Source organism: Pseudophryne corroboree, chromosome 8, assembly GCF_028390025.1.
Source record: "Pseudophryne corroboree isolate aPseCor3 chromosome 8, aPseCor3.hap2, whole genome shotgun sequence".
NCBI lineage: Eukaryota > Metazoa > Chordata > Amphibia > Anura > Myobatrachidae > Pseudophryne > Pseudophryne corroboree.
In genome coordinates, this window is record NC_086451.1 from 373,060,916 (window position 1) to 373,084,634 (window position 23,719).

At 46.7% G+C, this 23,719-nt stretch overlaps 1 protein-coding gene across 2 annotated transcripts; it reads left to right on the forward strand.

The window, feature by feature from the left end:
• The first annotated feature begins 2,794 nt into the window (after positions 1 to 2,794).
• On the forward strand, positions 2,795 to 22,454 carry LOC134949161 (trafficking protein particle complex subunit 6B-like). Of its 2 annotated transcripts, XM_063937578.1 has the most exons (6): positions 2,799 to 3,206; positions 3,743 to 3,810; positions 4,303 to 4,420; positions 7,198 to 7,281; positions 8,560 to 8,653; positions 21,793 to 22,454. In XM_063937578.1, the coding sequence occupies exons 1-6, from the start codon at positions 3,126 to 3,128 to the stop codon at positions 21,822 to 21,824; spliced, it is 477 nt and encodes a 158-aa protein (XP_063793648.1). In that variant the 5' UTR covers positions 2,799 to 3,125; the 3' UTR covers positions 21,825 to 22,454. The 2 variants fall into 2 exon arrangements, with proteins under 2 accessions (XP_063793649.1, XP_063793648.1); XM_063937579.1 differs by lacking the exon at positions 21,793 to 22,454 and having other exon boundaries at positions 2,795 to 3,206; positions 8,560 to 8,661.
• The last annotated feature ends 1,265 nt before the right edge of the window (positions 22,455 to 23,719 follow it).

The window sequence follows — 23,719 nt, forward strand, 5'->3', positions numbered from 1 at the left end:
GGGGCAGATGTAATGGGCCCAACACATATAAAGATCCGCCGCGGAGCTGCCCGACAGTGGATACGGCCGACGGGCGACCCAGCGGCGGGGGGAGTGAAGTTTCGTCACTCCCCCCGTCACCCGGCTCCATTGAAGTGCAGACAAATATGGACGAGATCGTCCATATTGGCCTGCATGTACAGCCGACGGTGCACCAGCGATGAACGAGCACACTCAAAGATATGAACGGTATCTCGTTCAATAATGAACAAGATTGTTTATATAATTGAGGAATATCGACCAGTGTGTAGGACCTATAACATGTGCAGAGGATTTGGATGGGGTGTGTTTAATCTGAATTCTAATTTGCAGTGTAAAAATAAAGCTGTCTAACATTTAGTGGCTACATGTATTTACCCTACACAGAAAAATATAAATGTATTTGCTCCCCTTACAAGGGAACATGATTTGTTCCAGACATAGAGTTACTTGATTTTTTTTGTTCCCCCTGAGTCTAGCTCCAAGTGGGTAAAAGGACCATGGCCTTATTCAGAGATGGATGCTAATGCATTCACAGCTGCAAATTTGTAACCAGGTTATCTGCCCAGTTCAGGTTATGGGCCTAATTTCACTCTGTATGAATAGTCGCTGCCCAGACAGAAAAGCTTTGCATACACCGGTCAGCTGCAAATACATTTGCAACTCACTCACCATCAAATTATTTTTCCAGTCGGTGCAGTTTGTGCGTAGCCCAGGACTTACTCCTACATTGCAAAAGAATCAGACTGATCGGACCGGAGCTGACGTCACACACCCTCCCTGAAAACACTTTCTCACGCCTGCGTTTTTACAAACAACAAGACACTCCCAGAAAATGTCCAGTTACCACCCATAAATGCTCGCTTCCTGTCAATCAGCCTGCGTCTGCCTAGCGATCAAAAAAGACACCAAATTTTTTTGCAGTTTGGCCTCGCGCATGTGCATTACGATTCGTATGCATGCGCAGTCATTCCATAATCGGGCACTGTGCGATTTCGCACAACAGCAATCCGATCTGAACTAGGCCCTGTGTGCGAAAACATGCTAATGGGTGTGCTTGGTGCTGGTTGTCATCAAATAGGGGGAGGCCTATGCCTGGCAGGGGAGGGGGGTTGGATGTTGATTAGCCAGTGCCTTCCGAGCAATTCTACTCACTGCATGTCACTGCTGTGTATTATATATTATCAGTATCATAAAGTGTTTCATAGAAGGCCTCAGCAACACAAGAAAAAGCAGAGGGGGTGCTATCAGCATCGCAGGGCTGCGATTGCCTCTGCCTGATTGACAGGCAGAAGCGTTTAAGGGGCGGGAGGGGGCGTGCCAATGGCATTAGAACGCCGTTGTCAGGATGCGGTACGGGCAATGGAGGCATGGCTGGACCGGTGTGGGGAGGCGGGCCGTGTTGTAGTCACACGCAGCCGCTGTGTGCGCTGTACCCCAGTGTGCTTTGTAAATTTAGCACATCTACGATCAGATCGAGGGGCCTAGGCCCTCATTCCGAGTTGATCGCTCGCTAGCTACTTTTAGCAGCCGTGCAAACGCATAGTCGCCACCCATGGAGGAGTGTATTTTAGCATAGCAAAAGTGCGAACGCCTGTGCAGCCGAGCGGCTGCAAACACATTTTGTGCAAAACAAGACCAGCCCTGTAGTTACTTATTCTGTGCGATAATTACTGCAACGAATGACACGGTAATGATGTCAGATACCCGCCCAGCAAATGCCCGGCCACGCCTGCGTTTTTCCAAACACTCTCAGAAAACGGTCAGTTGCCACCCAGAAACTCCCACTTCGTCAATTTCCTTGCGTCCGCCAGTGTGACTGAAAGCGTCGCTAGAACCTGTGCAAGGCCGAAATTCAGACCTGATCGTAGCAGCAAATTTGTTAGCAGATGGGCAAAACCATGTGCACTGCAGGGGGGGGAAGAGAAATAACATGTGCAGAGAGAGTTAGATTTGGGTGTGGTGTGTTAAAATGGAAATCTAAATTACAGTGTAAAAATAAAGCAGCCAGTAATTACTCTACACAGAAACAAAATAACCCACCCAAATCTAACTCTCTCTGCACATGTTATATCTGCCCCACCTGCAGAGCACATGGTTTTGCCAATCTGCTAACCAATTTGCTGCTACGATCAAGGGGGTCATTTCGACCCGTTCGCACGCAGTGGTTTGTGAACGGGTCCAGAATGCGCACGCACGTCGTTGCCCGGCGACATGGATTGCGACGCGGATTACGAAGAAAGCGGCTGCAGCAGCAGACGCAAGGAGATTGACAGAAAGAAGGCGTTCCTGGGCGTCATGAGACCGTAGGCGACCGTTTTCGGGGAGTAGTGGAGAAAACCCAGGCGTGGTCAGAAGAACGGAGGGCGGATGTCTAACGTCAAATCCGGAACCTGCATCGCTGGAGCCGGCGCACAGGTTAAGTAGGTCTAGGGCTAGTCTTCTTTTACACAAAACTTTTTTTAGCTTAGCAGGGCTGCACAAGCGATACACTCCCCCATAGGCGTGGACTAGTTGATCGCACCAGCAACAAAAAATTGCTGGCTGCGATCAACTCGGAATGACCACCCAAGTCTGAATTAGGCCCTGAATTAGGCCAAGAGTCACTTGCTGCTAGGGATGACCATCGACCACCTATGATAGTTGGTGACCATCGATTGCCACTCACAGTTTCGCCATCGATGGCCATCTCCGTCTGCTGCACTCAGTGACAGTCAGACACATGTCAGAAACTGAAAGAAACACTGACCCCTCCCCCTGATGAGGAGAACTGGTCACATGGTTGTGACATCAGCAAAGCTCCTTTGATCTAGCACCTACCAGGAAGTAAGGACAGGACTGAGAAGTGGTTACAGAATTGCCTTTATCTCCTATGCTATAGCTTTGTGTGATATATATCCTGCCAGTGCCTGCTGCCCGTCACTGTAAGTGCTCCCGCACTGCCATATGCTGCAGCAGCTGCAGCCCCCCTATACTACTGTACTGTGATTACACAGCTCAGGGCTCAGGATGAGATGATAAAGGAGAACTATATATATATAACACATCTAAGGCTGCAGTAACTGGTCCCACTCACCGAGCAGCAGGAGCCTCCCCCCAGCCCAGACATGGCTGACGAGACCCTATTTGCTCTGTTACACATGGAGATGATCTCTCACGCACACAAGAGTGCTGGGCAGGAGGAAGAGGTAAGTCAGCTTCTTCTTCAGAGGTATGGAGGACACTGCAGCCCTCATGCTGTATTACAGTCTCCTTTCCTGCTTTGTAGTTAAAGTAAGTTTTGGAGCCATCATACGCTCCCAGGCTGCTGTTACTTACCCTGTATAATCTGCTACCACCCATCTGCCCTGGCAAGAGGAGTTGTGCTCCCCATACACGTCAGACTCACAGCAGACCATAGCACAGGCCTGGCCAACCTGTGGCTAACCAGCTGTTGTGAAACTACACATCCCAGCATGCCCTGTCACTGTTTTAGCATTTCCTAATAGTAAAACTGTGGCAGGACATGCTGGGACTTGTAGTATTTCCACAGCTCCAGAGCACAGGTTGGCCAGGCCTGCCATAGCACATTATTATATAGATTTATAATAAAAGAGCTACTAATCCTTTATATCTGCTTCCCTTGCACTGTCCTCTACTAATCATATGATAATTATAATAAACGTTCCTTTTCAATGCAAACGTTTATTGGTTTACCTGGCAAAATAAAAATGTGTTTTTCCAGGATCAAGGGAAGCACATCCGAATCTTAGAAGGTATGGGTTTCCGGGTGGGCCAAGGACTTATTGAAAGGTAAATATGGAAATTGCGGTATCCTCTCTCATCAACATAACATTTGCGCTTTCAACACACTGTCTAGGTTACAGTGATGGGGAACCATGGCACGCCAGCTGTCGCTGAACTACACATCCCAGCATGCCCCACAACCATTTTAGCATAGCCAAGGAGTAAAACTGTAGCAGGGCATGCTGGTATGTGTAGTTCAACAACAGCTGGAGTGCCAAAGGTTCCCCATCACTGGTAGGATATGTCTCTTATCAGAAGCGCAATGCAGATCTAATGTACAATGATATGTCTCTTGCATGTGCATTGTAATGTGAGCACCTGAAATACCCATATCATCCATATGAATACATAGATGTGGTGTGAAACCCATTTGGGATGGATAAGTAGTTTTAGTAACAAAGTAAAAGCTGAGAAACGTGTTTATCTTGTGCACCTTTCTAATCTAACTGAGCAAAAGCACTTGTTCATGTATAATGTATTCTTCTTCCTTCCCCCTAGACTTACAAAGGACAGTCCTTCATTCAAGGATGACCTGGACATTATAAAGATTATATGTAAGGATTTCTGGACAGTCATTTTCAAGAAGCAGATTGACAATCTGAGGACAAACCACCAGGTATAAAAGAGCTGCAGTTCCATTGCAGAAGATTCCTCTGGGGCTTATTACATACTAACGTCCCCGTCCATACTCCAGAAGGTTTCATTCTACTTAATAAATGTAAACGTGATCCTTACTTTTGTTAAGATAACATTAGGTTTCATATACAGATGCGCAACATTGCGTCCTGTGCAAATGCTCAGATTGTGCCTAATCCACGTCTAGCAGCTCTGTAACCTGTGTGCATTGAGGGCCCGATTCAGACCTAATCGCTGCTGTGCACAGCGGCCGAATATTGATAGTCTGCGCATGCATATGCACCGCAATGCACACACGCGTCGCCAAACAATGACAGCGACAAGCTGGTGCGAAAATTTCAATAGCACAGTTTTTCACATGCTGATTGATATAGAAACATAGAATTTGACGGCAGATAAGAACCACTTGGCCCATCTAGTCTGCCCCCCCCCCCCCCTATTTTTTTACCGTATTTTTATCTTAAACCTGATTTGATCCTTATTTATTTTAGCCTTATCTTAGCCTCTACCACAGGGGTGTCAAACTCAAATTCATCGGGGGCCGCATCAGCAGTTTGGTCCCCATCAAAGGGCCGGTTGTATCTGTAGGTCTATCCAAAATTTACCGCTCCACCTGCCTTATATGTGCCCAGCCATGTGCCCCCTTTTATAGTGCCCAGCCATGTGCCCCCTTTTATAGTGCACAGGTCCCCATTTTACACATTGCGGCAGGCACAGGTCCCCATTTTACACATTGCGGCAGGCACAGGTCCCCATTTTACACATAGCGGCAGGTACAGGTCCCCATTTTACACATTGTGGCAGGCACAGGTCCCCATTTTACACATAGCGGCAGGTACAGGTCCCCATTTTACACATTGTGGCAGGCACAGGTCCCCATTTTACACATTGTGGCAGGCACAGGTCCCCATTTTACACATTGTGGCAGGCACAGGTCCCCATTTTACACATAGCGGCAGGTACAGGTCCCCATTTTACACATTGTGGCAGGCACAGGTCCCCATTTTACACATTGTGGCAGGCACAGGTCCCCATTTTACACATAGCGGCAGGTACAGGTCCCCATTTTACACATTGTGGCAGGCACAGGTCCCCATTTTACACATAGCGGCAGGTACAGGTCCCCATTTTACACATTGTGGCAGGCACAGGTCCCCATTTTACACATAGCGGCAGGCACAGGTCCCCATTTTACACATTGCGGCAGGTGGTGGAAGGAGGGAGAGAGAGAGAGAATGAGAGGAAGGGAGAGGGGCTGACTTACATTTGAAGCGGTTCTCGCCGCTCTTCAGCCGCCTCTCCCTCCTCGTCTGCGCGGCTCCCTTCTCCCTCCTCCGACGGGTTTTCGTTGAATGACGCGTTTGCGCCGTGACGTCACGACGCAATCGCGTCATTCCGCGAAACCCCGCCCCCCCCCCCCCCGAGCTGGGCACTCGGGAGAAGGGGGTTTCATGGCGGCGGCACCGCGGGCCATCAGACGAGGTCTGGCGGGCCGGATTTGGCCCGCGGGCCTTGTCTTTGACACCCCTGCTCTACCATCTCTGATGGGAGGCTATTCCACTTGTCCACTACCCTTTCTGTGAAGTAATTTTTCCTAAAATTTCCCCTGAACACCCCCCCCCACCCCCCCTCCAGTCTCAGTGCATGTCCTCGTGTCCTATTGCTTCTCTTCATTTGGAGAATGTTTCCCTCCTGAACTTTGTTAAAACCCTTCATATATTTGAAAGTTTCTATCTTGTCCCCCCTTTCCCTTCTCTGCTCCAAACTTGACAGGAACAGGACGTTATGGGTGGTAACTGACCGTTTTCAGGGAGTGTCAGGGAAAAAGTAGGCGCTCCCATGCGTTTTCAGTGAGGGTGTGTGATGTCCGCTCCGGCCCCGATTAGCCTGTTCTCATTGCCCTGTAGGAGTAAGTCCCGGGCTGCGCACAGACTGCACACACTGGTAAAAGCATTCGATGGTGAGTGAGGTGCAAACGGATTTGCAGCTGTCCGCTGATATTTACAGCACAGCGTGCACATGCGATCGCACACTTGCAAGGGCGAATATACACTACCCCTTGGGCGGCGAGTATCTGAATGCAGCACAGTAAAATTAGCAGCCCAGCGATCAGATCTGAATTAGGCCCTGAATCGCTGCTTTTTATGAAAGAAGCTGGATTGTTATCAAGCACTAGTTTTTATTTTATTTATAAAAATAATCTTTCTGCTCTTTGTTGTGACTATGCATACCCCCCCCCCTCCCCTCCCCACACACACACACACACACACACACACACACACATTTATTTTCCTCTCTTGAGTACTGCAATGCAGCATCTTATAATAAGAAATAAACCATATGTACTAACACATGTTGTGGACTTGTTTTTGGGTTGTTACTCATTTTACCTTCTACAAAATAACTGAAAAATTGTGCTCCTTTGTGCATCTGTTTTATTTTATAGACCCTTTCATTCTAAATGAGCTTTGAGAATCTTATACATATCTGTTTCCCTGAATCCCTGCTTTTTATGAGAGCAGCTGGTTTGATATCAAGTGCTATCAAATTCTACTGTTTGTTGATCCACAGCCCTACTCCTTTTTTCCTCTTTTGAATACTGCAATGCAGTGGACACATTTTTAGGGTTTTGATCACTTCGCCTTCTGTAAAATAACTGAAACATTGTCCTCCTTTGTGCATCTGTTTTATTTTATAGACCCTTTCATTCAAAAAGAGCTTTGAGAATCTTATACATATCTGTTTTCCTTTGTACAGGGTACTTATGTCTTGCAAGACAACCGATTTCTGCTTCTGACCCAGATCTCCTGCAGTAAACAATATATAGAGGAAGCACCAAAGGTACATCTCATTAATCTCTGATGTCAGCAATTTATGTATACTGTGTATATGTAGAGTATATAGGCTTACCATACTATCCCTCTAAACCGGGACACGCAGGAATTACACAGGTTCTGTGGCTGATTAAAACAGATAAAATTCAGAGTTGAAGTCAGCCAGCCACAGAACACACTAGTTGATACCTCTCTCACACTGACCTCCTTTTCCTAACCCTTTTGATACAAAAGTATGTTGCTTTTAGTATTTAAGTTTTTAGTTTTTCCCACCTCTCCTGCACTCCTTCCAAATTCCGCTTACACCTTTCCCCATCTGTGCAAAATCAGCCTTCCAGTACAGCTGGAAGAACGTTATCACTGCAGTGCGCTGTGTGACCAGGAGTTACATAGTTACTATAGGAACACAGGATACAAAACAATAAAAGTGGCAAAACCTAATACTAGTATTCACTGTATCAATGAATAAACTCAATGTAGCCAAACAGTATACTAAATGCTTGAACTATAAAGCACACCAAACAGCATATCTTAACAGCACATATTAAATATTACCAATAAATACAGAGTATTGCTGAATCTCACAAATAGAATTCCTACAGAAAAGAAGCATACATAAATGGATAAGAAAAATATTTGTGATATACAGTAAAACTCCAAATCACTGGTGAATGCAAATATATCAGACACCTGTGTAAAATTCACATGTTAATTAGCAAATGCCACAAAGAGTTGCAGCCAAAAGTCCGTGGTAAGTAGACAAATTAACATATCAAAATATTCAGGTTTGCATAAAAATAAGGAGCACATGATCGCATATAATATGTACAGTATATATATGATGCACGTACAATTGCAGCAAATACTAGCCGCGCATACTGTAGGTATATAAAAGCAATGTGGAATCTACCAAACAATGGAGCTAAGAGTGTAAGTTGAAAAAATGCAAAATAGCCTATAAAAAGAGAATGTCATCTGTATGGTGAGTACATATAAAGTGGACACCTATGTGGTTGAAAATCCCAACTAGATGGACATATGCAACAATACAAAAGCAAGACTATCTATAATTGTGATGCATATGTATATTTTTTAATGGCCACCATGAATGATCATGATTATTTGTATTCTTGCTTCTTAATTGTTGCGTATCTCCATCTAGCTGGTATTTGAACCTCATAGGTGTCTGGTTTATATGTATTCACCATACCTTTGAAAAGTGACTATATATATATATATATATATTTCTAAGATGATCCTTTCTCATGACCTTATTGTGTTTCAGTTTCTGGCTTATACCTGTGGACTCATCAAAGGTGCGCTTTCGAATTTAGGAATCAACTGTACGGTTTCTGCCGAGGTACCAATAATGCCGACATGTAAGTAATCGTATCAGATTTATACAAAATAATCCTGTTGTCTACACACAGTGGCGTTAGCAATTGTGTGATTGTATAGCCGTGTGAATGCAGCCTGTCATTAGTGGTAACTATATGGCACTAACATACTTCACTGCACTGTGTGGACAATGATTACTCATTCACAGTAGTTCCTGCCCCACTGGAGTCTACAATGTCATTTCCCTATTTATTATTGTTGGTTTCTGTAATGCCATCCTATTATTCATTGCTTTCCATAGAATGCACACATTCACACACTTAGAATAGAATCCTGTGCACCTACGTCAGGGGTATTCAACATACGGCCCACCAGCTGCTGTGGAACTACACATCACAGCATGTGCTGCCACAGTTTTATCATGCCCTAATAAAAATACTGGAGCACATCATGCTGGGATGTGTCATTTCACAGCACCTGGCGGGCCGCATGCTGAATACTTCTGGCATAGAAAAACCTATATGGGCACAGGTACATACATACAAATTCCCTGCAAATACCCTAGGAACTGGTGACATTGGTCCTGGCTCTGAGTTGCATGTAATGAAATGTAATGAATGAATGCAACTCTGGGTGCCCGCTGCAAATGGAATTGTAATGCAAATATAGGTACGCTCAGAGGTAGACCCGCGGGTAGCCATCATTGTCATTATCAGCAGTTACACCTACCCCAAGCAAGGTGACAGAGATACTGCTACATTTGGCGTTCAGAACACACCCACGGACATTCTCTTCTCTGCATTCACATTGTTGCTACCCAGTTGCCATCCAGACCCGTCCAGTTAGTGTCATCAGAGAAATGGTTGAGATGAGCATGCTGAATTACGTGTATGCTTGCAAAGATGCGCATACAGGCCCTCATTCCGAGTTGTTCGCTCGCAAGGCGAATGTAGCAGAGTTACACACGCTAAGCCGCCGCCTACTGGGAGTGAATCTTAGCTTCTTAAATGTGCGACCGATGTATTCGCAATATTGCTATCACAAACGAGTTAGCAGTTTTTGAGTAGCTTCAGACTTACTCTGCCTGTGCGATCAGTTCAGTGCTTTTCGTTCCTGGCTGACGTCATAAACACACCCAGCGTTCGCCCAGGCACACCCACCGTTTCCCCGGCCACTCCTGCGTTTTTCCCGGAAACGGTAGCGTTTTCAGCCACACGCCCCTAAAACGCCGTGCATCCGCCCAGTAACACCCATTTCCTGTCAATCACAATGCGAACGTCGGAGCGATGAAAAAGCCGTGAGTAAACTTACTTTCTTCATAGTAAAGTTACTTGGCGCAGTCGCAGTGCGAACATTGCGCATGCGCACTAAGAGAATTCTCACTGCGATGCGATGAAAATCTCCGAGCGAACAACTCGGAATGAGGGCCCCAGCCCACAACACATGCACAGTGTGTGAAACATTGGTAGATGCGGACGCATTTGGGACTTGTGTGCTGCTCAGAATCAGGCCAATTATGTGCAACTCAGAATTAGGCCCATTGTGTGCAACTCAGAATAGAATCAGGCTCATTTTGTGCGACTCAGAATAGAATCAGGCTCACTGTGTGCGACTCAGAATAGAATCAGGCTCACTGCGTGCGACTCAGAATAGAATCAGACTCAGTGTGCGACTCAAAATCAGGCCCTCTGTGTGTGACTCATAATCAGGCCCTCTGTGTGTGGCTCATAATCAGGCCCATTGTGTTCGACTCAGATTCGGGCCCATTGTGTTCGACTCCGATTCAGGCCCATTGTGGCAGACTCAGAATCAGGCTCATTGTGTGTGACTCAGAATAGAATCAGGCTCATTGTGTGTGACTCAGAATAGAATCGGGCTCATTGTGTGCGACTCAGAATAGAACCAGGCTCATTGTGTGCGACTCAGAATAGAATCAGGCTCACTTTGCGACTCAGAATAGAATCAAGCTCACTGTGTGCGACTCAGAATAGAATCAGCTTACCGCGTGCGACTCAGAATCAGGCCCTCTGTGTGCGACTCAGAATCAGGCCCTCTGTGTGCGACTCAGAATCAGGCCCTCTGTGTGCGACTCAGAATCAGGCCCTCTGTGTGCGACTCAGAATCAGGCCCTCTGTGTGCGACTCAGAATCAGGCCCTCTGTGTGCGACTCAGAATCAGGCCCTCTGTGTGCGACTCAGATTCGGGCCTGATCGAATCAGATTCGGGCCCATTGTGTTCGACTCAGATTCGGGCCCATTGTGTTCGACTCCGATTCGGGCCCATTGTGTCAGACTCAGAATTGGGCCCATTGTGTCAGACTCCGAATCGAATCAGTTAGACAACCTGCATTATTTTCCAGTTGTCTGGAGTTACTCCTGTAGCTAGTGACTGGTTGAATATTTATGCTAATGGTGCTACCAGAACCCCTTTAAGCTCTTTTAGTATCCATGAATGTATCCCATCTGGCCCTGTTGATTTATCCACTTTCAGTTTTGAGAGATCTGGTAGGACCCTTTCCTCTGTAAATATACTTGTATCTACCTCAATTTTATGAATTTTCTTACAACATAACTGTGGCCCCTTCCCCTCTCTCTCTGCAGTGGATACTGAGCAATAATAATTATTTAGATAATTTTAGATAATCTGCTATTGCCTTGTCTCCTTTGACTGGACTCTCACTCTCTGTTTTAAGTCTAGTTACCCTTCCTCATCTGCTTTCTTATCAGCTTGTGCATGCGCATGTCTGATTACCTTCTTAGACTCTTTCCTGACAATGGCCCTCATTCAGAGTTGATCGCTTGCTGACGATTTTTACTGCGCAGCGATCAGGTGGAAAAATGGCAATTCTGCGCAAGGTACACAGCGGGGATGCGCTAAGTACTTTCACACAAAACTTTGTCGTTTTGCTTGAGCGACGCTTTTCAGTCGCTCGAGTGCTCGTTGTTTGACAGGAAGTGGTGTTTCTGGGCGGCAACTCAGCGTTTTCAGGGAGTGTGCTAAAAAACGCAGGCGTGTCAGGCAAAAATGCAGGAGTGGCTGGAGAAATGAGGGGAGTGGCTGGCCGAACACAGGGCGTGTTTATGACATCAAACCAGGAACTAAACAGACTGCAGTCATCGCAAGCTAGGAGTAAGGGGTACATTTACTAAGCAGTGATAAGAGCGAAGAGGTGAGTCAGTGGAGATATTTTCCCATCAACCAATCAGCAGCTCTGTATCATTTTATAGTATGCAAATTATAGATGTTACTTCAGTGCTGATTGGTTGCCATGGGCAACTTCTCCACTGGCTCACTTCTCTGCTCTTATTACTTCTTAGTAAATGTACCCCTAAGTCTTGAGCCACTCTGAAACTGCAGGAAATTTTTTAGTTGCAGAACTGCTAACCTATCGGTTGCACTTCTGCTAAGCTAAGATACACTCCCAGAGGACGGCGGCCTAGCGTTTGCACTGCTGCTAAAAGCAGCTAGCGAGCGATCAACTTGGAATGAGGGCCAATATACTCCTTTGTCTTCATTATTTCCAGTCTCCTTGTATTTCCTTAAGGCCATCTTTTTTGTTTTCACACTAGTTGATACCTCTCTCACACTGACCTCCTTTTCCTAACCCTTTTGATACAAAAGTATGTTGCTTTTAGTATTTAAGTTTTTAGTTTTTCCCACCTCTCCTGCACTCCTTCCAAATTCCGCTTACACGTTTCCCCATCTGTGCAAAATCAGCCTTCCTAAGATCCAACACCGTTGTTTTTGTGTGACATGAGTTGGTCCCTGTCTTTATAGTAAACAATACTGCTTGATGGTTACTGGATCCTAGATTTTCTCTTACATTTATGTCTGATAATCTGTTGCGGTTTGTGAGTAATATGTCTAATATTGCTATTTTTCACATACATTGCTATCCCTCCTCTGATCTTTTCCATTCTGTTCTTTCTAAATATAGTGTAATGCAGTATAGCTATGTCATGTTTCTCACTGCACCAAGAATACGCAATGGCCACAATATCCAAATTATTTCTGGTTACTATTGCAATTCCTCCCAAACTCCTAGCATTTGTTCTAATAGTTTTGTTTGTGCATCTCCTAATGATAATCTAAGCCATGTTCAGACACTTCAGTAATCACTTCATAACCAGACAGGTCCGTACATTTAAAAAAAAAAAGATTATAATTTTTTTTTTAGCTTTGTGATTACCTGGATTCAGATGTTGTTCAATGTTTGATATACTGCTCTGAATATGTATAGTCACTTTGTGATTCCCACACCAGCTGCCCCTGAAGTTAAGTTATACCCCTTTTCCACTAGCTTTAAAAACACTGGTAAATGCTCGGGGGCGCACATTTACCTGTGTTTTTTCCTAGTGGAAACGGCCTCGCCTGCAAATTCCTGGATCAAGTGATCCCGGAACACATGTTCAACCCGGTAAGCTGTGTACTGTGAACGGAAACCGTGTCGAGGCGACGCGGCTCCCGTTCACAGTGTATGGAAGGGTGGTGCTGGGAGATCTCAATATGCCGGGTTGGTGAGCGCTGTGGAAAAGGGGGCTGTAGCACGGGTCGCAGCCATGTCAGGCTCCCGGCTGCGACCTGTGCTACAGGTGGAAAAGGGGTATTAGGTACATGCAGCTGTACCTCTCCTTGGGGGTAATTCAGACCTGATCGCTGCTGTGCGTTTTCACACAGCGGGTGATCAGGTCCAAACTGCGCATGCGTATGCACCGCAATGTGCAGGTGCATCGCACAGGTACAAAGCGGATCGCCGCTCAGCAATGGGTTTGTGCGATGGATCCGTTCGCAAGGAGATTGACAGGAAGAAGGCGTTTGTGGGTGTCAACTGACTGTTTTCAGGGAGTGTCTGGAAAAACACAGGCGTTTGCAGGGAGGGTTCCTGACATCAGTTCCGGTCCTGGACAGGCTGATGTGATCGCAGCGGCTGAGTAAGTCCTGAGCTGTGCAGACACTGCACAAGATCTGTTTGTACATCTCTGCTACACATGCGTTCGCACGCTTGCACAGCTAAAATACCCTCCCCCTGTAGGCGGCGACTATCTGATCGCAGCAGTGCAAAATCGCTTGCTAGCGATCGGGTCTGAATTACCCCCTTGTCTCTTCCATGGTTCTGCTCCTGGTATTCATGCCGTCACTATTGGAGACAGGTTCCATCCTTTCGCTGATTACTCCCTCGCTCAGCTTGCTTACCAGCTGTATTGTGTACTGATTGTTACCAGTGCTCTGTTTATGTCTTGGTTACTGTAATGCTATGTAAAGTTCTGTGTACCCTATACTGTCCTACTGTTGAGGTATATGTACGGTGCTGCGGACCACTTGTGGCGCCTTATAAATAAAATGTATTAATAATAGTAAATCTGATTAAGACACATGTCTACATCTAAGCCAATTGGTTAGTAGCTCATGATGTACAATTTGTAATGTGTTTGTTTAAATACCAGGCAGTATACATCAATAATCTGTGCTCCACAACATCCCCCGACAGGTAATGGCAATTACAAGCAAGTCATGAAATCACATATTAAAATTTAAAGATACTTTAAAAAAACCAGTTTTATAAGGAAAAACGCTGCCCAGCCTAAGGAATTGTACTTACGAATGTTCACTAAGCATGTGTGTACAATCATTTCAATTAAGGCAAATAAAGCCACCCACAACAACTACAAAGCCTACCATAAAACTCCACAAAAACAAACATTGAGATAGCAGATTATCAATATTTTAGACATTTAAATAAAGTCCCACACACTAATAACTACTGTTATAAATGAGTTCAGTATGATTTGTGGAAGGACAGGATGTCAGTATACCTAACACTCAATTTCCTGCTGCCTAAACCTTCCCCTCCCCATTTGATGCCTAACCCTAACTCGCCTTCTCCTGCCTAAACCTACCCTCCCTGCTGTTCGAACGGTCGAGATGCCAGCTGTCGGTAATGTGATGCCAGCATTCCGAACGGTGTCAGTATCTTGATGCCAGCATTGCGTCATACTTTGGGATCCCGTCTGTCGGGAAGCTAACTGCTTCCCTTATAAATATTGGCAATTTTACCCAGATATTAAGAATACAGTCTGCAGCACATATTCAATACTCAGCACAGCACTTCAAGCCAGGTAGAGGGCAAAAGGCAGTGGGTGACAGGGAGAGGCAGTGGATGATGTACAGGGGGGTGCTGGTTTGGAAGATAGGGGGGCTGGAGGAGGGGGTACACTGTGCTGAATGAGGAGTGATACTGTGACTGTACTGGGGGTATCTTACTGAGGGGCAGATAGATGGGGCGGTGGGCTGGTTGGGGAGGGAAGGAGGAGACAGTGGGATAGTGGTCGATTAAATTGTTTGGAACACTGGGCTGTATAGGGGGGCATTGCAAATTGGGTGTCCAGGGGTAGAGGAGAAGGAGGGCAGAGAGATAGAGATGGGAATGAGGAAAGATATGCTTCAGAAGATGTACAAAGCAGTGATAAAAGCGGAGAAGTGAGCCAGTGGAGAGGTTGCCCATGGCAACCAATCAGCATTGATGTAACATTTATAATTTTCATACTATAAAAGTATACAGAGCAGCTGATTGGTTGCCATGGGCAACTTTTCCACTTTATCACTGCTTAGTACATCTTCCCCTGAATGAGGGGAGGACTCTGACTGGACTGCCTGGGGCGTTCTTATATGAAGCCATGGAATGATTGGGGAGGGGGAGCAGTGTAGAAGACGCTGCAATGGGGGCTCAGTGAGATGGTGTGTAATACTGGACTGAATGGGGCACTGGGCAGGATTGGGAAGGGGGCAGTGACCTAGGGGTGGGAGAGAGGAACAGTGGCCTGCATGAGCGGGAATAACTGTGACTGTACTGGCTACGGAGGTTCTAGGTGGGAGGTAGTGAGATGATTGCATTGGGCTTGTTGGGGTGGGAAGGAAAAGACATGGAATGGGGGATTAGTAGTGGTGGTGGACACTGGGATAGGAGCAATGACCTGCTGCTGCTCCATTTTTGCCTTGTCCCGCACACTTGCTGCAGCACCAAGCACTCACACAGCAATCTCCTGAGCATCTCTTCAGCTCCGGCTGCTGGGCATGGATTTGAAGACTGAATCTTAGCTGGTGTGGCTGTCTTTCCGTGTGGTGTTAGTGAGTGGATGAACTATGAGGACAAGAGTCGGTGCCTCTCTCTAGCTCCGCCTCTTGTGAACCTGTAATGAGGAGAGCGGTTAAGAGAACCGTGGATAGCCAGAGCTGGGCATAACTTAATGGCATGAGGCACCGCCCTGCAATGCTGACCCTGCTTACCGCTTCATGCCAAGCCATTGTGTTTGACTCAGAATCTGGTCCTTTACTTCTGACTCAGGTTCAGGCCCATTAGAATCAGACCCATTATTTATTTCTCTAACGTCCTAGTGGATGCTGGGACTTCCTTAAGGACCATGGGGAATAGCGGCTCCGCAGGAGACTGGGCACAAAGTAAAAGCTTTAGGACTAGCTGGTGTGCACTGGCTCCTCCCCCTATGACCCTCCTCCAAGCCTCAGTTAAGATTTTGTGCCCGGCCGAGAAGGGTGCAATCTAGGTGGCTCTCCTGAGCTGCTTAGAAGTAAAAGTAATTTTAGTTTTTTTATTTTCAGTGAGTCCTGCTGGCAACAGGCTCACTGCAGCGTGGGACTAAGGGGAGAAGAAGCGAACTCACCTGCTTGCAGAGTGGATTGGGCTTCTTGGCTACTGGACATTAGCTCCAGAGGGACGATCACAGGTACAGCCTGGATGGGTCCCGGAGCCGCGCCGCCGGCCCCCTTACAGAGCCAGAAGAGCGAAGAGGTCCGGAGATAAGCGGCGGCAGAAGACGTTCCTGTCTTCAAGAATAAGGTAGCGCACAGCACTGCAGCTGTGCGCCATTGCTCTCAGCACACTTCACACTCCGGTCACTGAGGGTGCAGGGCGCTGGGGGGGGCAGCGCCCTGAGACGCAATACTGATCATTTAAAACCTTATATGGCTAAATAAAATGCATCACATATAGCTCCTGGGCTATATGGATGCATTTAACCCCTGCCAGTTCCAGAAAAAAGCGGGAGATAAGGCCGCCGTGAAGGGGGCGGAGCCTATCTCCTCAGCACACAAGCGCCATTTTCCCTCACAGCTCCGCTGGAAGGACGGCTCCCTGTCTCTCCCCTACAGACTACACTACAGAAACAGGGTTAAACAAGAGAGGGGGGGCACTATTGGCAGCAAATATAATATACAGCAGCTATTAAGGGAGTAACACTTATATAAGGTTATCCCTGAACATATATAGCGCTCTGGTGTGTGCTGGCATACTCTCCCTCTGTCTCCCCAAAGGGCTAGTGGGGTCCTGTCCTCTATCAGAGCATTCCCTGTGTGTGTGCTGGGTGTCGGTACGTTTGTGTCGACATGTATGAAGAGGAAAATTATGTGGAAGCAGAGCAGTTGCCTGGGTTAGTGATGTCACCCCCTAGAGAGTCGACACCTGACTGGATGATTGTGTTTAAAGAATTACGTGACAATGTCAGCAATTTGCAGAAAACTGTTGACGACATGAGACAGCCGGCAAATCAGTTAGTGCCTGTCCAGGCGTCTCAGACACCGTCAGGGGCGCTAAAACGCCCGTTACCTCAGTTGGTCGACACAGACCCTGACACGGATACTGAATCCAGTGTCGACGGTGAGGAGACGAACGTAATGTCCAGTAGGGCCACACGTTACATGATCACGGCAATGAAGGAGGCATTGAATATTTCTGACACTACAAGTACCACAAAAAAGGGTATTATGTGGGGTGTGAAAAAACTACCAGTAGTTTTTCCTGAATCAGATGAATTAAATGAGGTGTGTGATAAGGCGTGGGTTTCCCCTGATAAAAAACTGCTGATTTCTAACAAATTATTGGCACTGTACCCTTTCCCGCCAGAGGTAAGGGCACGTTGGGAAACACCCCCTAGGGTAGATAAGGCGCTCACACGCTTATCAAAACAGGTGGCGTTACCGTCTCCTGATACGGCCGCCCTCAAGGAACCAGCTGATAGGAGGCTGGAGAATATCCTGAAAAGTATATATACACATACTGGTGTTATACTGCGACCAGCGATTGCCTCAGCCTGGATGTGCAGCGCTGGAGTGGCGTGGTCGGACTCCCTGACTGAAAATATTGATACCCTGGATAGGGACACTATATTATTAACTTTAGAGCATTTAAAGGATGCTTTACTATATATACGAGATGCACAGAGGGATATTTGCACCCTGGCATCAAGAGTAAGTGCGATGTCCATTTCTGCCAGGAGAGCATTATGGACGCGACAGTGGTCAGGGGATGCGGATTCCAAACGACATATGGAAGTATTGCCGTATAAAGGGGAGGAGTTATTTGGGGTCGGTCTATCGGACCTGGTGGCCACAGCAACTGCTGGCAAATCCACCTTTTTACCTCATGTCACCTCTCAGCAGAAGAAGACACAGTCTTTTCAAAATCAGTCCTTTCGTTCCCATAAGGGCAAGCGGGCAAAAGGCCACTCCTTTTTGGCCAGGGGCAGAGGAAGAGGGAAAAAACTGCACCAGGCAGCCCCTTCCCAGGAGCAGAAGCCCGGCCCCGCTTCTACAAAAGCTGCAGCATGACGCTGGGGCTTTACAAGCGGACTCAGGCACGGTGGGGGCCCGTCTCAAAAATTTCAGCGCGCAGTGGGCTCACTCGCAAGTGGACCCCTGGATCCTGCAGATAGTATCTCAGGGGTACAAATTGGAATTCGAGACATCTCCCCCTCGCCGGTTTCTGAAGTCTGCTCTACCAACGTCTCCCTCCGACAGGGAGGCAGTATTGGAAGCTATTCACAAGCTGTATTCACAGCAGGTGATAATCAAGGTACCCCTCCTACAACAGGGAAAGGGGTATTATTCCACACTGTTTGTGGTACCGAAGCCGGACGGCTCGGTGAGACCAATTTAAAATTTAAAATCCCTGAACACTTACGTAAAAAGGTTCAAATTCAAGATGGAGTCACTCAGAGCAGTGATAGCGAACCTGGAGGAAGGGGACTATATGGTATCTCTGGACATCAAAGATGCTTATCTTCATGTCCCAATTTTCCCTTCTCATACAGGACTGTCATTATCAGTTTCAGACGCTGCCGTTTGGATTGTCCACGGCACCCCGGGTCTTTACCAAGGTAATGGCCGAGATGATGATTCTCCTTCGAAAAGAAGGCGTCTCAATTATCCCTTACTTGGACGATCTCCTGATAAGGGCAAGATCAAGAGAACAGTTAGAGGTCGGAGTAGCACTATCTCAGGTAGTGCTACGTCAGCATGGGTGGATTCTAAATATCCCAAAATCACAGCTGATTCCAACAACACGTTTACTGTTCCTAGGGATGATTCTGGATACAGTCCAGAAAAAGGTGTTTCTCCCGGAGGAGAAGGCCAAGGAGTTATCCGAGTTAGTCCGGAACCTCCTAAAACCAGGCCAAGTATCAGTGCATCAATGCACGAGAGTCCTGGGAAAAATGGTGGCTTCGTACGAAGCGATTCCATTCGGAAGATTCCATGCAAGAACTTTTCAGTGGGATCTGCTGGACAAATGGTCCGGGTCGCATCTGCAGATGCATCAGCGGATAACCCTATCTCCAAGGACAAGGGTATCTCTCTCCTGTGGTGGTTACAGAGTGCTCATCTTCTAGAGGGCCGCAGATTCGGCATTCAGGATTGGATGCTGGTGACCACGGATGCCAGCCTGAGAGGCTGGGGAGCAGTCACACAGGGAAGAAATTTCCAGGGCTTGTGGTCAAGCATGGAAACGTCTCTTCACATAAATATCCTGGAACTAAGGGCCATTTACAATGCCCTGTGTCAAGCAAGGCCTCTGCTTCAGGGTCAACCGGTATTGATCCAGTCGGACAACATCACGGCTGTCGCCCACGTAAACAGACAGGGCGGCACAAGAAGCAGGAGGGCAATGGCAGAAGCTGCAAGGATTCTCCGCTGGGCGGAAAATCATGTGATAGCACTGTCAGCAGTGTTCATTCCGGGAGTGGACAACTGGGAAGCAGACTTCCTCAGCAGACACGATCTCCACCCGGGGGAGTGGGGGCTTCACCCAGAAGTCTTCCAAGTGATTGTAAACAGTTGGGAAGAACCAATGGTAGACATGATGGCGTCCCGTCTCAACAAAAAACTGGACAGATATTGCGCCAGGTCAAGGGACCCTCAGGCAATAGCAGTGGACGCTCTGGTAACACCGTGGGTGTACCAGTCGGTATACGTGTTCCCTCCTCTGCCTCTCATACCCAAGGTACTGAGAATTATAAGAAGGAGAGGAGTAAGAACTATACTCGTGGCTCCGGATTGGCCAAGAAGATCTTGGTACCCGAAACTGCAAGAGATGCTCACGGAGGAACCGTGGCCTCTACCTCTAAGAAAAGACCTGCTTCAGCAGGGTCCTTGTCTGTTCCAAGACTTACCGCGGCTGCGTTTGACGGCATGGCGGTTGAACGCCAGATCCTGAAGGAAAAAGGCATTCCGGATGAAGTCATCCCTACCCTGATCAAAGCCAGGAAGGATGTAACTGCAAAACATTATCACCGCATTTGGCGGAAGTATGTTGCGTGGTGTGAGGCCAAGAAGGCCCCTACGGAGGAATTTCAATTGGGTCGATTCCTACATTTCCTGCAAGCAGGACTGTCTATGGGCCTAAAATTAGGATCCATTAAGGTTCAGATTTCGGCCCTGTCGATCTTCTTCCAGAAAGAACTGGCTTCAGTGCCTGAAGTTCAGACGTTCGTCAAGGGGGTACTGCATATACAGCCTCCTTTTGTGCCTCCAGTGGCACCTTGGGATCTCAATGTAGTTTTGGGATTCCTAAAATCACATTGGTTTGAGCCACTCACCACTGTGGACTTTAAATATCTCACATGGAAAATGGTAATGCTGTTGGCCCTGGCTTCAGCCAGGCGTGTCTCAGAATTGGCGGCTTTATCTTATAAAAGCCCTTACCTGATTTTTCATTCAGACAGGGCAGAATTGAGGACTCGTCCTCAATTTCTCCCTAAGGTGGTTTCAGCGTTTCACATGAACCAGCCTATTGTGGTGCCTGCGGCTACTAGGGACTTGGAGGACTCCAAGTTGCTGGACGTAGTCAGGGCCCTGAAAATATATGTTTCCAGGACGGCTGGAGTCAGAAAATCTGACTCGCTGTTTATCCTGTATGCACCCAACAAGTTGGGTGCTCCTGCGTCTAAGCAGACGATTGCTCGCTGGATTTGTAGTACAATTCAGCTTGCGCATTCTGTGGCAGGCCTGCCACAGCCAAAATCGGTTAAAGCCCATTCCACAAGGAAAGTGGGCTCATCTTGGGCGGCTGCCCGAGGGGTCTCGGCTTTACAACTTTGCCGAGCAGCTACTTGGTCAGGGGCAAACACGTTTGCTAAATTTTACAAATTCTATACCCTGGCTGAGGAGGACCTGGAGTTCTCTCATTCGGTGCTGCAGAGTCATCCGCACTCTCCCGCCCGTTTGGGAGCTTTGGTATAATCCCCATGGTCCTTAAGGAAGTCCCAGCATCCACTAGGACGTTAGAGAAAATAAGAATTTACTTACCGATAATTCTATTTCTCGTAGTCCGTAGTGGATGCTGGGCGCCCGTCCCAAGTGCGGATGGTCTGCAATACTTGTATATAGTTATTGTTACAAAAAAATCGGGTTGTTTATAGTTGTGAGCCATCTTTTTAGAGGCTCCTAAGTTTATCATACTGTTAACTGGGTTCAGATCACAAGTTGTACGGTGTGATTGGTGTGGCTGGTATGAGTCTTACCCGGGATTCAAGATCCTTCCTTATTATGTACGCTCGTCCGGGCACAGTATCCTAACTGAGGCTTGGAGGAGGGTCATAGGGGGAGGAGCCAGTGCACACCAGCTAGTCCTAAAGCTTTTACTTTGTGCCCAGTCTCCTGCGGAGCCGCTATTCCCCATGGTCCTTAAGGAAGTCCCAGCATCCACTACGGACTACGAGAAATAGAATTATCGGTAAGTAAATTCTTATTTTTAGCACACAAAATATTGCAGGACATTATTGGTATAAAGGAACTTTTTAACAAATTTCTTTACAGAGAAAGGAAATGTGAAATTGTCAAATATTGCATATTTTGGAAATACTAAATTGTGTTTTTGTTTTGTTTTTTTCATTAGGTAAATTCCACATCATTATTTCCAAGACATAGAAATCATGGTCAACATGTTAATACATCAGGACAAATGTTTAATGCTGAACATAAATGGAAACCAGCAATATTCACTATGCAATGGGATTCCGATATTCCAAAATGCTGTTACAAAGACGCATCCTTTCCTTACCACAAAGTGTATTTTTGTGGGTTACGTCTCAGCAATGCACTTTTTATCAGGTAAAACAGGGATATGTTATTAATCCATAGTCACGGGTATAATTACCCGACCACCTGCCTGTGGACTACTTACTTGGAGGAATCGGGAAAGCCTCCCTTTTGCCTTCTTGGTCACTGCCAAGATATTCAATGTTTAGAAGAGGACCCTGCGATCACCAGAAGAATCCGCTGCTACTGTGATTTATGTTTCTATGTCAGTAGTGTTGTTTCATGATGGTACATGCTCCATCCATATGTGATGTTTACCTCTACATTAAGGGATGGGGTTGCTTTGGGGAAGTCACCCAATGACCTGTCTACAGCACTGATTTCTCCTTAGGTCATATCACATACTACTGTTCTCCTGTGCGTTAATTACACTGTGATTAGCTTTATGAGCCTGCACTGTTTTGTAAAGTGTCTTTCTCAATGCTTTTTTTTTGGTCAATAAAGTTTGATTTAATATAAGTCTCATTGGTAGTTAATACATCTACTAAACATAGTGGTGATCATGTGAGTATACATGTTCATAAAGCTAACTTATATGTCATTATTTGAAATAGGACTCAGATATAAGAACACACACACACACACACACACACACACACACACACACACACACACACACACACACACACACACACACACACACACACACACACACACACACACACACACACACACCCATCCATAAAGTATAACATGTCACATGAGTGCCAGCTCAAAGAAATCGGAGATCCTACTAGCACTTGTTTTACCTTCATCCCACCGTCCTCCAGCCATAGCATTTCATCCCTCCCTTCCACCTTCTTCCAACCATAGCATTTTATCTCATCCTCCTCAAGCTACAGCATTTTATCCCTTCATTCCACCCTCCTCCAGCCATAGTATTTCTTCCCTTCATCCCACCGTCCTCCAGCCATAGCATTTCATCCCTCCCTTCCACCTTCTTCCAACCATAGCATTTTATCTCATCCTCCTCAAGCTACAGCATTTTATCCCTTCATTCCACCCTCCTCCAGCCATAGTATTTCTTCCCTTCATCCCACCGTCCTCCAGCCATAGCATTTCATCCCTCCCTTCCACCTTCTTCCAACCATAGCATTTCATCTCACCCTCCTCCAGCTACAGCATTTTATCCCTTCATTCCACCCTCCTCCAGCCATAGCATTTCATCCCTGCCTTCCACCTTCTTCCAACCATAGCATTTCATCTCATCCTCCTCAAGCTACAGAATTTTATCCCTTCATCCCACCCTCCTCCAGGCATAGTATTTCTTCCCTCCATCCCAACCTTCTCCAGCCACAGCATTTCATCCCTCCCTTCCACCTTCTTCCAACCATAGCATTTCATCTCACCCTCCTCCAGCTACAGCATTTTATCCCTTCATTCCACCCTCCTCCAGCCATAGTATTTCTTCCCTTTATCCCACCCTCTTCCAGCTATAGTATTTCTTCCCTCCATCCCAACCTTCTCCAGCCACAGCATTTCATCCCTCCCTTCCACCTTCTTCCAACCATAGCATTTCATCTCACCCTCCTCCAGCTACAGCATTTTATCCCTTCATTCCACCCTCCTCCAGCCATAGTATTTCTTCCCTACATCCCACCCTCTTCCAGCCATAGCATTTCATCCCTGCCTTCCACCTTCTTCCAACCATAGCATTTTATCTCATCCTCCTCAAGCTACAGAATTTTATCCCTTCATCCCACCCTCCTCCAGGCATAGTATTT

Excerpts from the sequence above, each read along its gene's own strand:
- LOC134949161 (XM_063937578.1), top strand. The coding sequence starts at position 3,126 with ATGGCTGACGAGACCCTATTTGCTCTGTTACACATGGAGATGATCTCT. Across the intron at positions 4,421-7,197 it reads ATCTGAGGACAAACCACCAG|GGTACTTATGTCTTGCAAGA; the intron begins GTATAAAAGAGC and ends TCCTTTGTACAG. Across the intron at positions 7,282-8,559 it reads ATATAGAGGAAGCACCAAAG|TTTCTGGCTTATACCTGTGG; the intron begins GTACATCTCATT and ends ATTGTGTTTCAG.